At 41.2% G+C, this 19,767-nt stretch overlaps 1 protein-coding gene across 1 annotated transcript in view; it reads left to right on the plus strand.

Annotated features, from left to right (window-relative positions):
• The window catches only part of DMRT1 (doublesex and mab-3 related transcription factor 1), a 104,743-nt gene extending 85,337 nt beyond the window's left edge, over positions 1-19,406 (plus strand). The window contains exons 6-7 of the mRNA XM_072151591.1: positions 17,551-17,592; positions 18,802-19,406. Of these exons, the coding sequence (XP_072007692.1) occupies positions 17,551-17,592; positions 18,802-18,956 (197 nt within the window). The 3' untranslated portion in view covers positions 18,957-19,406. The remainder of the gene's footprint in view (positions 1-17,550; positions 17,593-18,801) is intronic.
• Positions 19,407-19,767: the final 361 nt, after the last annotated feature.

Here is a 19,767-nt window from a genome sequence, read left to right on the forward strand (position 1 = left end):
TAATAGCTTATAAGAGGTGAAAGGAAGCAGATCTATGGTGAGATGTTATATTTTAACTAAACAATTGTGTGCATTTTCCCTGTATTATAAAGAGAACTGAATTTAATTTATCAAAAATTTTTCAAAGCCAGACAATGTTATAACAGAAATAACACATTTAGGTATACATTAGGCTGGTTGCACACCACAGTTCTTAATTCTGTTCTGAACTGTCATAGGATTAGAAAAGTGATATTAATGGGGTTGTAGTAAGTATTATTGCAATCCTCTATCCCACAGATTGGGGGGGGGGGTAACAATCTGATCAATGGAGGACCGACTGCTGGAACCCCTTCAAGAATCAACCCCCACTTAAAACAATGGCCCTATTCATACTAATTGAATGATGTAGCAGGTTGAGCATCTATTCTGCCGCTCCATTCAATACTATGGAAGCATAAGAAATTCCAGGGCGCAGGGCATGGCAATCTCTGGTACTCAGGATCATTATTTATAAATCATTTTTTAAGCAAAGACAGTAATAAATGCTGTGACAGGATGCATTCTTAACCTTCCGCTACATTCATTTAGTGAAAACAGGACCCTGGTTCTCGAGAGTGTCTGTTCCTGTGCATAGGAGGTAGTAATAATATAGGGTACAACCCCTTTAAGGCTTGGGCTACATAGGGCCCATAACCCTGGATTAGTTACATTTGCAGCATAAAAATTCTGCAGCATGTCCATTCTTTTGATGTTGATGTAAATCATTTTCTTTTACACTGTATTTGAGCCCTGAAACCTCAGGAAAGAAAGTTTATTTATGGAATATGACTTTTTAGGAAGTCTGAATCATGGTCAACACGCCAGTATGGGTTTGTGTAGAAAGTACAGAAGTTTTGTATCCAAGGCAAAAAAAAGTGAAATTTGTTATATTTTGTGCAAATGATGGCACTTTAATCACCCTTTCACTTGAATGCTACAAATGAGTGCTGATTGATGTGATTATAGCTGTTTAATGCTTGTTCTTTGCCTGCATTGGCGGTTGTTGTAGGGCCCTTAGGGTGTATATCAGGGGTAGGGAACCTATGGCTCTTTTGTTGGCTGCATCTGGCTCTCAGACAGATCTTTAATAAATAGTGATGGCGGCTGTGTGTCTCTTAGACTGATCACTGGACACAGGCAGTGATGTTACCGCTGCCTATGTCCTTTGTATGACCCAAGTGCCATCGCCGCCATTGTCTAAGCCTGGGTTAAAGAGAAGAGCGTACTTGAGGGCATGTGCTGTGGCTACCTATATACTGGGGGACATGGGCTATGACTACCTATCTACTTGGGGGCATGTGCTGTGGCTACCTTTCTACTGGGAGTAAGTGCTGTCTGCTAGCCATCTACTGGGGGTATGTGCTGGGGCTACCTATATACTGGGAGGCATGTGCTGTGGCTACCTATTTACATGGGGGTATTTGCTGTGGCTTCCTATTTACTGGGAGTATGTGCTGTAGCTACCTATCTACTGGGGGCAGAGGTCGCACTAACATTTTTCCAGAAGGGTAAAAATACTCCTCTCACCATTTTTGAGGAGTATTTTTACCCGAGGAGGAGTATGAAAATTTTGGTAATACACCGCACACATAGCACACTCACACAGAACACAGCACACGCTCGCCACTCACAGCACAGCACACACTCGCCGCTCACAGCACACGCTCGCCGCTCACAGCACACGCTCGCCGCTCACAGCACACGCTCGCCGCTCACAGCACACGCTCACCGCACAGCACACGCTCACCGCACAGCACACGCTCGCCGCTCACAGCACACGCTCGCCGCTCACAGCTCTCAGAACACGCTCACAGCACAGCACACGCTCACAGCACAGCACACGCTCACCGCACACACTCACTGCTCACAGCACACACTCACTGCTCACAGCACAGCACACAATCACTACTCACCGCACACACTCACCGCACCCGCTCACAGCACACACTCACCGCTCACAGCACACACTCACCGCTCACAGCACAGCACACAATCACTAATCACAGCACAGCACACAATCACTAATCACAGCACTGCACACACTCACACTGCTCACACTCACCACTCACAGAACACTGCACACTCACACTGCACACACTACACTCACACTGCACACACTACACTCACACAGCACACACTACACTCACACACAACGCTACACTCACACAGAACACTGCACACACTCACCCGGCACTGCGTCCATCACAAACGTAGGCAGCTGTGGGCAGGGAGAGTTGGAGCAGGACGGGGAACAGCAACTTCGCGGCCCACGTGTCTCCCCCGGGGCTGGTGCTCTCACTCCAGGTCTCTCTGTAGCGCGCAGGCTGAGCGATTCAGCGCGCGCTGCAAATGAGGGATCACATCGCTCAGCGGGACACGTGACACAGTGATCAGTGTCAGGGGCGCACGCTGTGATCCCGCATTTCCCTCATTTGCAGCGCGCGCTGAACCGCTCAGCCTGCGCACTACAGGGAATAATTGCCAAGCGTAACTTTACGCATGGCAATTATTTTGGGGGGTAATGGCGCCTTATCACGCGTCTATGACGCGTGGTGAGGCGTTAATGCGACCTCTGACTGGGGATATGTGCTGGGACTACCTATCTACTGGGAGGCATGTGGTGGGTGTCAGGATTTGGAGTAGTGAACCCCCTGGACCACTGCGGACAAAGATGTAAGCAGACACCTGGGACCGGAATCTAAAAGAATACAGTCTTCACCAGAACCCGCCGCAAAGCAGGATGGTCTTGCTACAGCATGGTACAACCAGGTCATTCCACAGGCGTGACTTGTCCACAGTGCTTCCAAGGTCGAGGTACAGGATCACTAGGCAGTCTTGTGGTCAGGAGATCACGGCTGGCAGTGAAGGAGCAGAATCAGATACAGGTTCGGGGTCACAATGGGAGGTCAACACTTGGGAAGGAAACACTGTGGAAAGCTTCCTTATAGGCATGAAGCACTAAGATCTGACGGGGAATGCTGGGAGCTGCCGGTCTTTATAGGAACCTCGGAACTGTGCAGCTCCAATCAGCGTCGCACTGGCCCTTTAAATCCGTGAGTGCTGGCCAGCCGGGACGGAAGCCGGAAAGTGGTGAGTTGAGTCAGCTCAGAAAGGGGCGCATCCACGGAGAGGGGCACGGGTGTGCCTGCATTCCAAGACCTAGATCGCAGGGGCACCTGTGACACTTGGACTACCTATATACTAGGGGGCATGTGCATATGGGACGGCTCTTACAGAACAACATTTTAAAATATGTGGCGCTCATGGCTCTCTCAGGCAAAAAGGTTCCTGACCCTTGGTGTATATGCTCTATACAGCTGTGGAATGTCCGGATGTGCAACTGGCCCCATCCAATTAATGTATTTTGCCAAAAATTCGGCACAGCTGTCTGCGAAGACAGGGTGTGGGAGAGGCTGAATAATAAGTGGCGGGGGGTTGAATAATTACATGACAACAGAGCCATGAGGTACTCCGGTTTACATATTTTTATAAAGTTATTTCTCTACTTACTCCAGGGGCTTTCAAAAAGGAAAAAGATCTGGCAACCCCCTAAGGCAGTGGTGGCGAACCTATGGCACGGGTGCCAGGGGTGGCACTCAGAGACCTCCCTGTGGCACTCAGGCTGTTTCCCAGGCACAGAGCTTGCCAGACATGGTAAACTGCAGTCTCAGACAGTCTGCGTTATTTTAAAGAGACCCATCTTAGGCTGTCTGGGACTGTAGGAATAGTGAGAAGGTGTGATTAGGGTTGGTTTAGAGCTATTAGAGAACTTGCTCCAGGCCCCCACGATTCTTGCACTTCAGGGGGCCCTACTGTCTTTGAACGGTATTAGGGCACTTTGGGAAAAGTTAGTGGGTTTTGGGTCTCAAAAAGGTTCGTTATCACTGCCCTAAGGTAACAAGAGTGATTATGTGGACAGTCTACCACAAGTAATCTGGTGGAAGATGTCCTAGATGAAGTGCAAAATTCCCAAATGCTGCCATTGTCACAGGTGCCCCCGCGATCCATGTCACAGATCGCGGGCACACCCGTGGCACTGCCCCTGCTCCAAACTCACCTCTCCACGCTCCCGTCCAGCCTGACCCATACACGCGTCCCCTGCTCCCTAAGGCGCACATGCGCTGGGACTCAAAGATTTAAAGGACCAGCGCACCGCTGATTTGCGCTGGTACTTCCGAGTTTCCTTAAAGGCCGGCTGTTCCCAGGATTCCCTGCCGGATCTATGAACTACTTAGCTAGATCCACTTCTGGGCAGCTCCGAGGACTGGCATGTGCCCCGGAGCTGCCCGGTCTCCCTGGCAGTCAGACCCCTTCCGGGTCTGACTGCAAACTGTCTAAGCAGAGCATCACTGGTTCAAGTTCAAGTATGTATAAGTAAAAAAAAGTCAAAAACACTAAAGTTGATACGTTAGAATAAATAAAAAATAAATACACTAAAATATAAGCCCCTAAAATGTCACTTTCCTATAAAAACACTTAATAAAGTATAAAAACCACAAAAAAACCCGCATATTTGGTATTGCCGCGTCCGTAGCAATCTGTATAATAAAACAGAATCGTTACTGGACCCGCACGGTACACGCCGTAGAAAAAACCCCGCAAAAACGTTCTGAAAAAAGATCATTTTTAATTAATACCCTATAAAAAATGCTCTAAAAAGTGATTTAAAAAAATGTTATGAACTCCAAAATAAGCCCACTAAAGAGAACAACTCTTCTCGCAAAAAATAAGCCCCTAACTAGATTTGTCAGCCGAAAAATAAAAAAGTTATGCATATGAAAAGATGGTGATTCTAAAATGAACAAGATTTTCTCCAAATTGGTTTTTATTCAGTACAATTGAATAAAATACACAAAACCCCCACATATTTGGTATCCCTGCGTCCGTAACAATCTGCATAATAAAACAGAATCGTTATTAGATCCGCAAAGTGAACCCTGTAAAAAAAAAAACCCAAAAAGCTCCAAAAAAAGATCATTTTCAATTAATACCCTATAAAAAATGCTCTAAAAAGAGATTTAAAAAATGTTATGCACTCTAAAATAAGACCACTAAAAAGAACAATCCTTCTCGCAAAAAATAAGCCCTTAAACAGATTTGTGAGGCGAAAAATAAAAAAGTTATGCATATGAAAGACGGTGATGCTAAACATTTTTGCCAAATTACTTTTTATTCAGTAAAAATGGGAAACAAAAAAATCTATATAAATGAGGTCTTTTTGTAATCGTGGCGACCCATAGAATAAAAATAATATACTATTTTTATGGTATGGTAAACGGCCAAAAAAAAAAAACATAAAAATCTTCCTAAAAAGTGATGATTTTAATTTCCTCCACCAACAAAGAGTTAATAAAATCCAGAAAAGTGCATCTCATGTGGCAAAAGAAATAAGCCCCTATAGGTCCACATTAAAAAAAAAAGAAGAAAAAATTATAGCCTGTACAATGTGACATAGCAAATCTGCTCTGGATGGCGCCTCCTTCCCTCCTATGCCCAGCCGTGCGCCCATACAGCAGGTTACCACCACATATGGGGTATCCGTGTACTCAGGAGAGATTGGGTAACAAACTTTGTGGAGCCTTTATTCATTTAATCCATTGTAAATGTTTAATTTTCCACCCAAAATGAGTGTATTGTGAAAAAATACTACAATTTGCAGACTGCACCTCCATTTTGTTTTAACCCCTATAAAACACCTAAAGGGTTAACAAACTTCTTAAAAGTGTTTTTTCATACATGTGTAGTTTCCATAATGGGGTAATTTATGAGTCTAGCTATTATTTAGGCCTCTCAGTGTCAATAAGAATTTGAGCAGGTCCATCTAAATACAGGTTTTGGTGATTTTACAAAAAATGTGAAAAATGATACCTCAATTCTGAGCCTCATAACATTCTAGTAAAATATGTGGAATCTTAAAAAACCATGCCAACATAAAGAAGACATTTAAGAAATGTAAGTTATGAATTTATTTGGGTGCTATGACTATCTGCATCAAAAGTAGAGAATTTAGAATGTTGAAAATAAAGAATTTTGCTAAATTTTTTCCAAATTTAGTTTTTTTTCATAACTAAACGCAAAAGATTTCATCCAAATTTTTAAACTAATTTGAAGTACAATGTGTCACGAGAAAACAATCTCAAAATCCCCTGGATATCTCATAGCGTTCCAAAGCTATAACCACTTATTGTGACACAGGTCAGTCCCGTAGGGGTTAAAGAGGTTGTCCTACAGTTCTGGAAAAAAACTAAAGGTGGCTGGGAGAGGGCTGCTTAAAAAAATAAAGTCCTACTTACCTTCCGGTGCCCGCTGGAGCAGCCCAGGACTCAGTTTCCGGCCGGCCGTGGCCGGGCACGCCTACCCTTCCCCGACAGCAGTGCTGGATACCAAATATGCGGGGGGGGTTTGTGTTTTTGTGTTTTTTATACTTTATTAAGTGTTTTTATAGGAAAGTGACATTTTAGGGGCTTATATTTTAGTGTATTTATTTTTTATTTATTCTAATGTATTAACTTTAGTGTTTTTGACTTTTTTTACTTATACATACTTGAACTTGAACCAGTGATGCTCTGCTCAGACAGTTTGCAGTCAGACCCGGAAGGGGTCTGACTGCCAGGGAGACCGGGCAGCTCCGGGGCACATGCCAGTCCTCGGAGCTGCCCAGAAGTGGATCGGATCCCCCGGTAAACCACTGCCATGGACAAACAGGGTGGGTCGACTAAGTTCAACCTCTGCGAAATCATCTGTAGCTTATCGGCAGAGATTTACAGTAACAGAACTTCTACAACTTGTAGCACAACCAAAAGGATGCTACCAAATGAACTTGCACATGACTTTGTCTTAAGAGGAGTGTGTTCCAAAAATTATGCAAATATGTCAACATTTTGCCAGTTTTTCAGAGGATAAACTAAGGTAGATTTAATAGGCATCTTTACATGAAAGCCTCTGACATTGCAGCAATTAGCATCAAGATGGTAGCAGTCATGCAACACCACTGTTTAAATGTAACAGATATTAATTCCTTACGGACTTAGGCTACATTCAAACAAACCTGTGCCCTCCGTGCCGAAGCGGGTTGGCACACGTCGGCGCACATCAGTGCTGCTTGCCCCCAGTCCTCTCCATAGAGATACACAGCGCTGTATTACGGGGAAAGATAGGACATGTCCTATCTTTTCCCCGGGTACGGAACAGTATGGTTCTGTGCGTGTGCTGCAGCATACCGCTCCATGCGCCCATTGCCGGCCTATGGGGGCCATATATATGGCCTGTAAATGTAGCCTTAACGGTCGTGTGAATGTAGCTTTAAAAGGAACTTGTTAGAAAAAATTGACCATATAAACCATTACCTGTATATTGTCAAGCAGCTGAACACCTTCCAGTTATTGTTTGTTTAATAACCCAGTGTGGTAGTATCATCCAGAAAATCTACTTTGATATGAAACATAAATTGGCTAATCAGCAGTAAAATGACTATATACCAGTGGTGGCGAACCTATGGCACGTGTGCCAGAGGCGGCACTCAGAGCCCTTTCTGTGGGCACCCAGGCCATCTCCCCAGCACACCAGACAGGACTCAAAGAATCTTCCTGCAGTTCCAAGCTACTTAAAAGATGCTGCTTTCTGTCATATATTAAGATACTTACTTTGCTACTTGGGAATGTAGGAAGAGGGGGAATCAGTAGACAAGGCCGAATTATCTTTGGAAGAACTTCTGCTGGCCCCACAATTCTCTGAGTACAGAGGGAAACTGGTAAGAAGCTAAAATGATGCAAATTTTCCATCTTGTCCTCAGGAGGCCAATATGATTGAACGTTGTTGAGGAACAGTAAGCAATAAGATACTGCTTTAATTTTTGGTTGGTACCCCGTGATAAATAAGGGGGTTTTGGCTTGAAGTTTGGGCACTCGGCCGCTAAAAGGTTCGCCATCACTGCTATATACTGTAATACATTAGTATGATGAGCAATCAGATCCTACAGGTTTAAATCAAAGGTAAAAATCTAAAACATGTTAGATATCGCCACATCCAAAAATGCCTGTTCTATCAAACTATAAAAAAGATTATTCCCTGACGTGAACACAGTATTCGAAATAGCTCCCAAATGTACGAATCACTACTTTTTCCATCCATGAATATTGGAATAAAAAATTATCAGTCATATATAAATTAAAACATCATTGTGTACCCTGCAAAAAATTACACCTTACAAAGTTTAAAAAAGTAATTGGCCTCAGAATTTCCTCATTTGAGCTAAATTGTTTTCCAGCGAGCCATTTCTTCATGTTAGGGAAAAATAAAAAGTCGCAGGGAGCCAGATCGGGTGAATACGGGGGTAGCGGCAGCAATTCAAAATTTAAATTCCGGATGAATGCGCTGGTGAAACAGCACATTCTTTTACGCCAAATGGGGCCGTGTCTCCTTCAATTCTTTGTCGAAGCGGTCCAATAACTTACTGTAGTATTGTCCAGTGATCGTTCTTCCTTTTTCTAAAAAATCCATGAGGATAACGCTATTCGCATCCCAAAAAATCGGCCGCCATGACCTTTCCGGCTGATGGGACTGTCTTCACCTTCTTTGGAGCAGATTCACCAAGAGAAATCCGTTGTTTTTATTGTTGCTTAGTTTCTGCACCCATCGGGCCAACAACTTTTTCGTCACCAACTTATCATAGAAAATATTTTCTGGTCGAAACACCTACGGCCTCTGCTACTTCGCGCACTTTCGTTAGTCGATCAGCGAGTTTTATGTTGTGGACTTTTGAATGATTTCCTCGGTAACCAAGTTTACAAGGATCGTGGACGCTCCTCATCAAAAACGAATTTCCGCCCACGTTTAAATTCGTTGAACCAATATCTAACTATGGTCATAGATGGCGAAGTGTCTCCATAAACAGCATCCAACTTTGAATTTATCTCCTCGCATTTTTCCCATCCAAAAACAAAAAGCACATTACCTAACAATGCTGCTCTTTTTCCATCTTAGCGAAAATCACGAAACACGTCCAACTCAAATGGCTGCCAAATCCAAACAAACCTATCAATCAGTTGGCAGTTTTGCCGCCATTTGATGATACACGATGATAACACCAATTTCCCTCAGGAATGCCATAAATGTGTGTGGGGGGGGGGGAGTTGTCAATTTCACCACACTCTTTCCAGGACATTGCATGGCATATTAAACATTAAAAACTACAATTTGTCCCACAGATAACAAGCCCATATATATCTCTGTTAACGGAAAAATACAAATGTTATTGCTTAGGCCATTTCAGTGGGTTAAGCACTGAAGTTAAAATCTCACCACCTTAGAGAGTTCCCTATCCTGTGATTAACACCATGCACCAGACTTCAGGAGACTTGGTTACTTCATCTTATGTTATTTCTACTCTCGTAAGGGTGGAGCCAGGCTTCAGGGCAGGCCCACCCAATTGACAATAGCATTATCAATATTGAAACTACTGTGAAACTTTTCTAACTAGTCTCTTTTCTGGTGGGTGGAGCACATGGCATGTCTCCACACATCTGTCAATAGAGATCTAATTGACATTTATTTTTTTTTGTCATGGTGGGAGCTACAGAAATAATTCCAACTGTGGTAGACCAATGTTGAGGAACATGGCAATGTTGACAATAAAGACATATTAAAAATCAGGCTTCAAGAAGATTTTATTCCAAAGCAGTTTTACACATAAAAGGCCCTAATGACAATTTTAGCCATGGACCTTTGACATGAGTCAGATGAGACCATTGTAACTAAGGGTTTACTGTATATACTCGAGGGAAAAATTATTGACTCTAGTATAAGCCTAGGGTGGGAAATGCACTGGTCACAGACTACCCAAGTAATGTAATGCCCAGCAACCTCCCACAGTAATGTAATGTCTAGTAGTCTCACCCATACACTGCAACACATTGATAAATTCCCCCTTCAGTGTCCAGGCTGTTATCTTACTTCAGAGTAAGTGATCAGTTCAGTAGGCAGAGGATATATTGCAGAATGTCTTACTTTTACTTATACTATTTCTTTACTGGAAGGGTTCTTTTCAAATGTGCATCTGTATAACATTTATTATTTCAATCACATCCCCCATGATGGCAGTTGTGACGGAAGGATAAAGATCTCTACCCCATGCTCTCAAGCCAGTGGCTTCCTGTCCCTACATAGGGTCAGAGGTTGTGCCTCCCTCCTAGAGGGGGGGTAATATTGTTTTTCCCCTATGGGGCCTCGTTGATAGGAGCTTCATCCCTCCTTGGCCTGGTGCTGAATCCAAGGGGAGCATATCCTCTCTCTTTGCTGGTGTTCCACACCAAAAGGCCTAGATGGTCAAGTCAACTTTGGATTATGGACTTCGCTTATGCATTTCCTCCCATTCCACTGATTCCCAAAGTTCTTCATAAGATTCAGTCAAGCAGGACAAATATCATCCTGATCACTCCCTACTGGGAGGCATAGCGGGACCTACTCACCTGCCACAAAAGGAAGACCTACTCAGTGCTCGAGGACTGTTATGATTTCCCACTCACAGAACATAAATCTTACTCTATTTAGCCTCTATTTCACAAATATGCAAAGTGGCTTCCTGGTCCTCCACTATGAGCTAATCTGGAAAGTCATCAGGTGCCGTCATGACGGTCATAATTTTCTCTACCATGTGTTATTAATCTCTCTGATTATTGTTTTTTAGTCCATTTCTTCAGTCCTCCGGTGGTTATTTAGAAGACTCTGGCTTGAGACCTTAGGGTAGGGACCTTTATCATTTCTTCGCAACTTCCTGTCCCTACCAAAGGTCAATGTGCAACCTCCAGGTGTCGTCATGGTGGAGTCATGGAAACAGAATTACTGTTTAGTCCAATACATATTTTTTATTTTTCTCCCAGCATTGTGTTTTCTGTTAGCATGCAAACTTTTTTTTAATATCCAAACACTGAAAAATTATAACAGTGCAGTCATTGTTGTTTTGTTGCTACCTTGCCTCCCAAAAATGGAATAAAGTGTTTGGAAATGTAGAACGGTTCTTAACAAATATAGATATATAAATAGATTGCCACACAAAAAAACAAGTCCTCACCAAACCCCAATGATGGAAAATAAAAGTTATAGACCTGAGAAAACTGAAACCAGAAATTTTTTGTTTTTCATTTTGTAGAAGAATAAAGATGACGATATTATGTAATTCTGGTATTGTTTTCATCACATGGACACAAACAATACAGTAAACTATGATTACAACTAGCAAATAACTTGTTAACATTTTCCTAGTTGAGGCTTCTATGCCTGGTCAGGGGAAGTAATAAATTTAGGCCAAAATTTGCAACTTTTAAAAAAAAAAAAAAGCTAACTTTCATATCTGGATTTAGGTAATAACTCAGGGAACACTGCAGAAAACTAGACAATGGCAAACTTTGAAAGGAGACTGTTTTGGGTGGAAAAAAAAGTTGTTAATGAACACAAGCACCATGAAGTTTAAAAAAGGAAAGCCAAAAGTTTGATACATGTACCCCACTGAAGTGTAAAAATGTTATGCTGGTCAGAATACAGCGATACAAAAAAAAATTTAAGATTTAAATTTTTTTAGTTATCAATACACAACAGAAACTATAAAAATGTGCTATCTTCAAAATCATAAAGACCCAAAGGAGCACTTGTAATTTTAACCACTCAGTGGGGGACATGTATCTTAGTTTTTATTTTTGGTTGGTATAATTGAGACTGTTGGTAGGTCTTATTTGCACCTTATGTATGTTCATGTCTTTTTTCTTGTGGTACATGCTTAGCTTTTCCTGTCCTGGCTTTTTTTGATACTTTTTGTTGCAAATGTCTCAAATGAACCTGGACACAAGCCATGTGAGGGGGTTATGTACAGCAGTGGACAATACTGTAAATTTTGGATTTGAGACCGTGGCCTGCATTTTTAAGCACTGTAGCCACACCCCCAGGGAGATGACGACATATGAGGGTGTGGTCACAGATAGCATGTGGGATGCGCAGAAACACAAGTGGTTTACATGTTACCATCGGTCTAGTTATCTCCTATAATCTGACCATTTATTTTTCAATCAATCTTCTATTTCTTTTCTACTGTATTTATCTCTCATATCCATCCACTGTATATATCATCTACTTTATAGTTCTGCATCTAGAAATCTCTATAATCTTTCATATTTATCTTCTTTCATAATAATTATAATTAATAATTCTTTATTTATATACAGTAGCGCACACAGATTACGCAGCGCTGCAGAGAGCTGCCAGATCAGTCCCTGTCCCCATGGGACTCACAATCTAATCATCCTACCAGTAATTTTTTGGAGTGTGGGAGGAAATCGGAGGACCCGGAGGAAACCCACACAAACACAGAGAGAACATACAAACTCTTTGCAGAAGTTGACCAGTGCTGCAAGGCTGTAGTGCTAACCACTAAGCCGCCTTGCTGCCCATCAAGCTCCCTATCATCTATCTCCTATAAAAATTTTCCCATATTACAGTTTGCTTTACCACACTAAAGAGAGCTTCTTGCTGACTATGACTGGTCATAAAATAGTTTTATTTTGGGGCCCCACCTTTAGTTTTGCCCAGGGCCCCACTTTGTCTAGAACCGGCCCTGGTGGCGAACTTTGGTAAAATATCAAATTATATGTGTTTCCCCTATGTTTTCCTGGACAAGGAAGAAAAGTTGCAATATTTTGTATATCTGCAAAAAACAATATTTTTTTAGTTCAGATTTTCAGAAGAATTGCTACAGATTTAAAGGTTTCAGTATTGCATTGTATTTTTACCCCAATATAATTAGAAAGATGGAAAAGGAAAAATGTTCCCATCTCCCTCCAGTTAGAGTCCTCACCCTAGTTCAGAAGAGGAACCCACAGAAGCAAATTGGGGGCTAATTAAAACTTTTTAAAAAAAGAGTCAGAAAAGTGCTTCTTGCTGGAAAGAAGTTGCAGGATACAATTTACCAAATCGTATGTACAGATTGGACAGTTCATGAGAAGCATTTAGTTTAGGTATCTATTGAATATAGTTGTCACAATTAAACAGATGTGGACCTCCCAGTCAGAAGTTAATAAGATTGAAACACATCTATAATTTGGTAAAGCGTGTTAAATGCAGTTAATTACGTCTGGGGATATATTGCACCTTTGAGAGCATTGCGCTCTTCTCGAGTTAACTGTCCAGTTTATTCATGCTTCACTTGGTGACACATGATTTATCCCAATGAAGAAACACAATTGCTCCAGGAGTGAGAATTATGTGGAATAAAGGAAAGGTCATGAGCACTTCCCATCCTTTTGTTCCCCAAGTGACCCAAGAAACTTAGATAAATATCTTTTTTCTCCAGCAGGAGTTATCCATTGCTGCCCATTGTTTGAAGTAGATATGTCAGATACATGACAGGCTTTCATGATGGTTGCTTTCATTAAACAGTTTAGACAGGAATAAATCTGCCCTTTCATCTGTGTATGTTACTTTACTTGTAAAAGAAAAAAATCTGTTTGACGTTTTGCTCACATCATTTTCATTTCCCAGCGTTTTGGCCACATTGGGGATAAACTAAAACTGTCTAAGGGTACATTCAGACAAAGGTGTGCTATCCCGGACAAGCACACATCAGTGCACTGCAGAGGAGTGCACATATGCCCGATGGCGTAAATAGTTGTTTTGACTACATATAGTTTAGAGTATTTTTTGCCTATGTTTCCGATATAGATGGGTAAGCATATGATTATGCCAATGACTAGTTATTCCTAATTCTGACATGTCCTAGTGGAATGATGCTTGTTTCTTACACTGCATTCCTGTGGTGTAATTGTATAATAACTTTTGTATTAGTTACTGTAGTTGCATCTGTAAAAGCTTTTGTGAAATGATATAAACTGATGTCTTGACTAACAGGCATATGATCAGGATGCAAAGCATGTGGTTATTGTGTAAATACACGCTGATAGCATGAGCAGGATTAAATAAACTGTAAAGATGACTGTAATCAAACATAATAAGTGTTGACAGTGAACATGTCAGAGCTCAGCACAGGCTGCGGTGATTTAGACCTGCACTGGGCTACCAATGCGTTTAACTTAATTACACCATAGATTTCTCCATTGATGAACACAGGTTGAATTAACACACGAGCACTAATGTACCTTCCCACCATTATTGTAGTACAAGGAGCAGTGGCAGATGCCGGCAGTTAGTTACACAAACATTAGTATTAACGATTGGCTATTTGGAATTGGTGACAAACTGCAGCCTGGCGAAATCCTGAGGCTGAAACCAATCAGCAAGTTAATGAGGGGAGAAATTGCCACTGCAGCTTCCCTTAATTACATTCAGGCTTGGCAGGAGCTGGGATGCATAGGGCTGTGGGTTAGATGGGAAACCAGAGGTCGCAGGACCTGCCTTCCTCTCTATTTTCATTATCAATAGTGACATACAAGTCATTTTAGAATAGTCCACTCTTTATTGTTTTCTTTTTCTGGTTAAGTTCATTTGATCAATTATTCAGAGGTTTCCTTTTAGTTTGCCAGAGAACTATATTGCTGCACCTAATCGTGTTATATCACAAATGTCACAAACAATTTGTGACCATTATAAGTGGGAATACCTGCCAGAATATTGCTGATTGCCCACAGTGGTCATTTTGCAGCTATATTATAGCGCTTATCTACCACCAGGAGGAAGGATTGTAAACCAGGCACACTTACATACTCGTGTGCACCCCCTCTGGAAGGATGCGCTCTTCTTTTATCTTCTTATGCCCTCGTTTAAAAAAAAAAAAAAGGCTGAGGCAACCGAGAGGTTCCAGGAGCCCCTTCTACTCATTTTCATCATCTTTAAATAATATTGCATCATTTTCCATAAAAGCAATGGCATAAGAAGCTATGAGAAATTCGGATCTTGTCAGAGGGGGCACTCACCAGTGCTTGGTTTACAATCCTTCTTCCGGCTGGTAAATTTCCTTTAATCGCAATTTACATGCTGTGGGGTAAAGGTTGCAAAGGCTTAGTTCCGCAAAGGTAACAGTGTACCCTCCAGCCTCTGCTGGGATGTAATTTACATATGGCCCGACCCTGCATTAGCCCTCTACACAGCTTGAAGAGAGCCAATTACGTCACCGACTGCAAATGCAAGTTGATTGCCTTACTTGCGCAGCCACACTACTACCCCTATGAGGTTATATACTTCTTAGCTTCTAACTTAGCTTCTTTTATGTTGAAGTTATCATCCCCAGAATGAGTATTTGTTGGAAGATACAGACCAAATATCAGAAGACTGTTCCAAGAAATGCTAGTGTCTGATAATTGCAGCTTATAAAAATTATCTTTAACCCCTTAAAGAGAACCTACCGTCAGCAATAAACCACTACCAGTATATTGTCAGGCGTCTTAACACCTTCTAGTTTGTTTCTTTCATGGACCAGTGTGGTGGCATCATCCAGAAAATCAACTTTAAAGTGAGATGTAAATTGGTTGTATAAAGTCAAGGAGGTAGAGAGTCAAGGTGGGGAGCTCTGAAAGCCAACTCCTCTGTGATTGACATTGTGCATCAGACTTGGGAGATCTGGTTACTGATGTCTCTGGATGTAGAACCATCAATTACAGTGAAGGGGACTTTCTGAGGAATAGAGAGCGTGATTTCAGTGTTAAAATCTCTGCCTCCTTGACAATTTAAATCTCACTTTAAAGTTGATTTTCTCAATGATGCCACCACACCAGGTCATGAAATAAACATGATCGGGAATGTGTTTAGCTGCTTGGCAACATACTGGTAGTGGTTTATTAGGTCAATTTCTGATGACAGGTTCCCTTTAATGCCAAGGTAAAACCCCCATAGCACTTGATTTTGGTGGTAGATTTTCTTTAACCCCTTTAAGGACCTGGCCCTTTTTTCTTTTTTCATTTCTATTTTTACACATAAAGAGCTGTGTGGCAGCTTGTTTTCTTCGTAACAAACTGCACTTCATAGTGATGGGATTTATTCTTCCATGTCGTGTACTGGGAAGTGGGGAAAAAATTCCAAATTCAGTGAAATTGGTGAAAAAACGCATTTGCACCGTTTTCTTGTGGGCTTGGATTTTACCGCTTTTCCTGTGACATGTCTACTTTATTCTTTGGGTCGTTGCGATTACGGGGAGTATGGCAGTATATGGGGATTTTCATCCTCATTCATTACAATGTGCAATTAGCTCATAGTAATGAATGGGTTAAATCCAGACAGCGTGGGGTCTTCAGAAGACCCAAAGCCGTCATGGCAACCAATCACCGCTCCCCGTTGACGTCACGGGGAGCGATGTTCTCCAACAAGATGCGCCGGCATCTTTTTGAAGCCGCCGGCAGCGATGTGTGGGTGTTACCGGTAAGTCTCTGCTGTGATATGGATCAAAGACTTACTCTCCATGCACCCGCAGCCGACCCGTGACGTGCTATTACGTCACGGGTCGTGAAAGGGTTAAAGATGAGAGAACAATGACATTGGGGAAAACATATTTAGTTACATGATAACTCTGCAAATATATACTGTAGTTGCTCAATAATTTTGCAGGCATAGAAAGCCAATACTCACCTTTACTCTCTGGTTTCATTACTCTTTACTTATATAGCACCTTCACATTCTGCAGCAGTTTACCAACTGTGAGTTTTATTTAAAGACAAGCCTAAAAATCACAGAGTTTAATTCAAACAATAGAAATGAGGGCTATTAACAATTTGGATTGACCAACAGATCTGTAGTTCAAATTTAAAATGAATCCTCAAAAATACAACTTTCCTAACAATTGTGTAATTCTTGTTCCTGTCCATTGCTAGGCAATTGTGCCCAAATTCAAATCTCAATTTTATTTTACACTATGAAGCCAATTATAATTTTTTCCCCCCAAATGAGCTGAAATAATACCAAGTTATGTTAGGGCCATGTGATGGGTAGTGTGGGGCTGAATTTGGGACAGGTAAGGGGTAGGAGAAGGACAGGTGAGAGGTCTTTGGGGTAGATATCAGGAAAAGGCTATCCCAAGAATCTCTCTCAGTTATGTTCTCTTTGCACTTTATACAGTAGCCTACTGTCAGTTCTGTAGGAGTAAATGAAATGATGGTCTTGATTGCACCTTACCCTTCCTAATTTTTTGACACCTATGTAGCTGTAATAGTCGGTATGTGTTGCTGCAGCAACATCTGTTCATTTTCCATTTGAGTTTAGATGCACATCTTCTTGAGGAACTCCGCTGTTTACCAAGCCAAACATGGTAAAATATTACTGATTCACCAAGTAAAGATTATATATTCTTCATATAACATAATAGAGTTTTCCAGTATGTTTTTTGTAGAAAAAAATCCTTTACTCAAGTTACCTGCTTGCAGGCATTCCTTAGAAACATCCATAGAATTCTAAGATTCTTGGTCTTACCAATGTTAGCATACTGTACAATCACAGGACCGTGTGCTTTCTTGGGCTGCAAAAAAACTGACAATGCAGGGAGCCTTACAGAGATTCTGAAAGCTAATTTTTTTCCCATTTTTGTGACATTGTTTTTTATTGCAGGAACTGTTCAAGGGTCGCGGAACCAAGTTATGCAAGAAGCGGGTAAGCAATTTGCGGTTTTATACAAGTAACTAAGACCTTGCATACCAGAAGACTTGGATGGTTAGGGCTTAAAATGTTAGACAATCCTTTTTTCGGTAGAATAGGCCGTCGATACCATGTCTGACGATAAACAACCCTGGTGAAAAGCAGTTTGAATAAAGTAGCTGTAATACTATGCACAGCCTCAACATTTAACCCTTAAAGGACTAGGCCATTATTCACTTCCCATCTTTAAAAATCCATAACTTTTACAAATTGTTCTTACTAGAGATGGTATTCCATATTCTTTAATCTTTGGTACGATCACGGAAATACCACATTTATATAGGCTTTAATATTATGATTAATAGATTTAAAAAAATCTTTTGTACAAAAACTTTTTACTTCATTTTGCCCTATTCTGGCACTAATAACTTTTTCATACTTCAGTGTATTTAGCCGTATAAGGTGTAATTTTTGTCAGGATGTGATGACGTTTTCATTGCTATCATTTTTGTTCTATTTTTTATGAAGCTGCAAAATGGGAAAAAGCAGTGTTTTGGACATTTGAGTGCTATTTTCTGTTACAGATATGTTGATAGATCAGGACTTTTGGGAAACGGCGGTACCCAATATGTCTGTGATTTTACTTGTTTATTTTTATATCAGTTCTAGGGAAAGGCGGGTGATTTGACTTTTTAGGTGTTTTTTTTTTTTTACATTTTTTAAAATACTTTTTAGACCCTCAAGGGTACTTAGACCCTAGTTCTGATTGTTCCTACTATATACTTGCTATGGTTTTATCCTGCCGCATGACAGGTCCTGGAGTCTCATGCAGACTCCAGGCTACCATCGGAACGGGTTGTTGCTCCCCTATGACTTCACAGGGAGCGGCAGACCCATGCAAGATGGAAGGTAAATGCTTAACACCGGCGATCGGTGTCGGCACCAATCATGGATGTTAGCGGTGGGTGTTTGCTGTCTCACCGCTGCCGAACACCCACCATGTACAAAGAGGGTTTAGCCCGTAAACCTTTTTCATACATCCATATATGTACGTCATAATGCATTTAGGGGTTAAGAGCATTGAGTTTACAGAACCAGAAAACTTCTTTAACTGAGAACAACTTAAGAGGTAAAGATGCTTAATGCCCAATGTTAGCCATTTTACCAACTTTATTTTTAATTGTTTTGCTTTGACTATCATGTGCTTTGTCTGTTTGTGTGCAGTGTTTTCTCCACCGAGCAGCCAGGACTCTGGACTGGTTTCCTTGTCCAGCAACTCTTCTGTCAGCAGCGAGGGCACTAAACCAGTAGCTGAGTGTGAAGCACCCACTGAAGCCGCTCCATACAAAGCTCCTACTGTCAATGACGATGGGGAGTGAGATCATCAGGGACTGCAAATCGTCTCAACAAAGAATGCAGTTAAATTAAGTTAAAATTGCCCATATTTGAAGGCAAAACATGTTCAGGATTTAATATCCTGCAGTAAACATGAATTGTTTTTATATACCTAATGCATTGCTTTGCCTTTAAAGAAATCTACCATGAACATCCATCATGATAAACCAGGGGCATTATTCATAGATGCAGACACTGTGACTGTGGTAATCTTCTTATATTTGTTATCCAAGGCCTCCTTTCTTCTAAAATCAACTTTTATAATTATGGTAATGAGCCTGAGGGGCTCTGGTGGGTCTTACCAGGGCCTTTAGATGCTGAAGTTTCACAGACTATTGAACCTGTGTGACACTGAGCAGAGCTTGTCTCATCCTCCCCCTGCTTTATTTTTCATTAGCATAATTTTAAAAGGTGATTTTAGAAGGAAGGAGGTCATGGATAACAAATATAAGAAGATTACCACAATCACAGTGTCTGCATCTATGAGTAATGTCCCTGATCATGATATATTTTGACGGTAGATTTTCTTTAAATAAAGATCAAATTGTTTTCATATTTTATCATTTAATAAAATGTTCTGTTGTACAATGTTATGGTTACCTAACTTGTGACAAATTTTTTACTTTTTTTTAGATTAGTGATCTAAGATTTTTGAGATAATGGATTGTGGTTGAAAATATGATGGTTTTAGCAAAATTGTGCATGTCCACCACTGCTACATCACTGCTCACCATAATGAGTGAATGTATAAGTGCTAGCTCATGCAGTCAAGTTCACTTCAAGTTACTAGAACCC

Source organism: Engystomops pustulosus, chromosome 1, assembly GCF_040894005.1.
Source record: "Engystomops pustulosus chromosome 1, aEngPut4.maternal, whole genome shotgun sequence".
Lineage (NCBI taxonomy): Eukaryota > Metazoa > Chordata > Amphibia > Anura > Leptodactylidae > Engystomops > Engystomops pustulosus.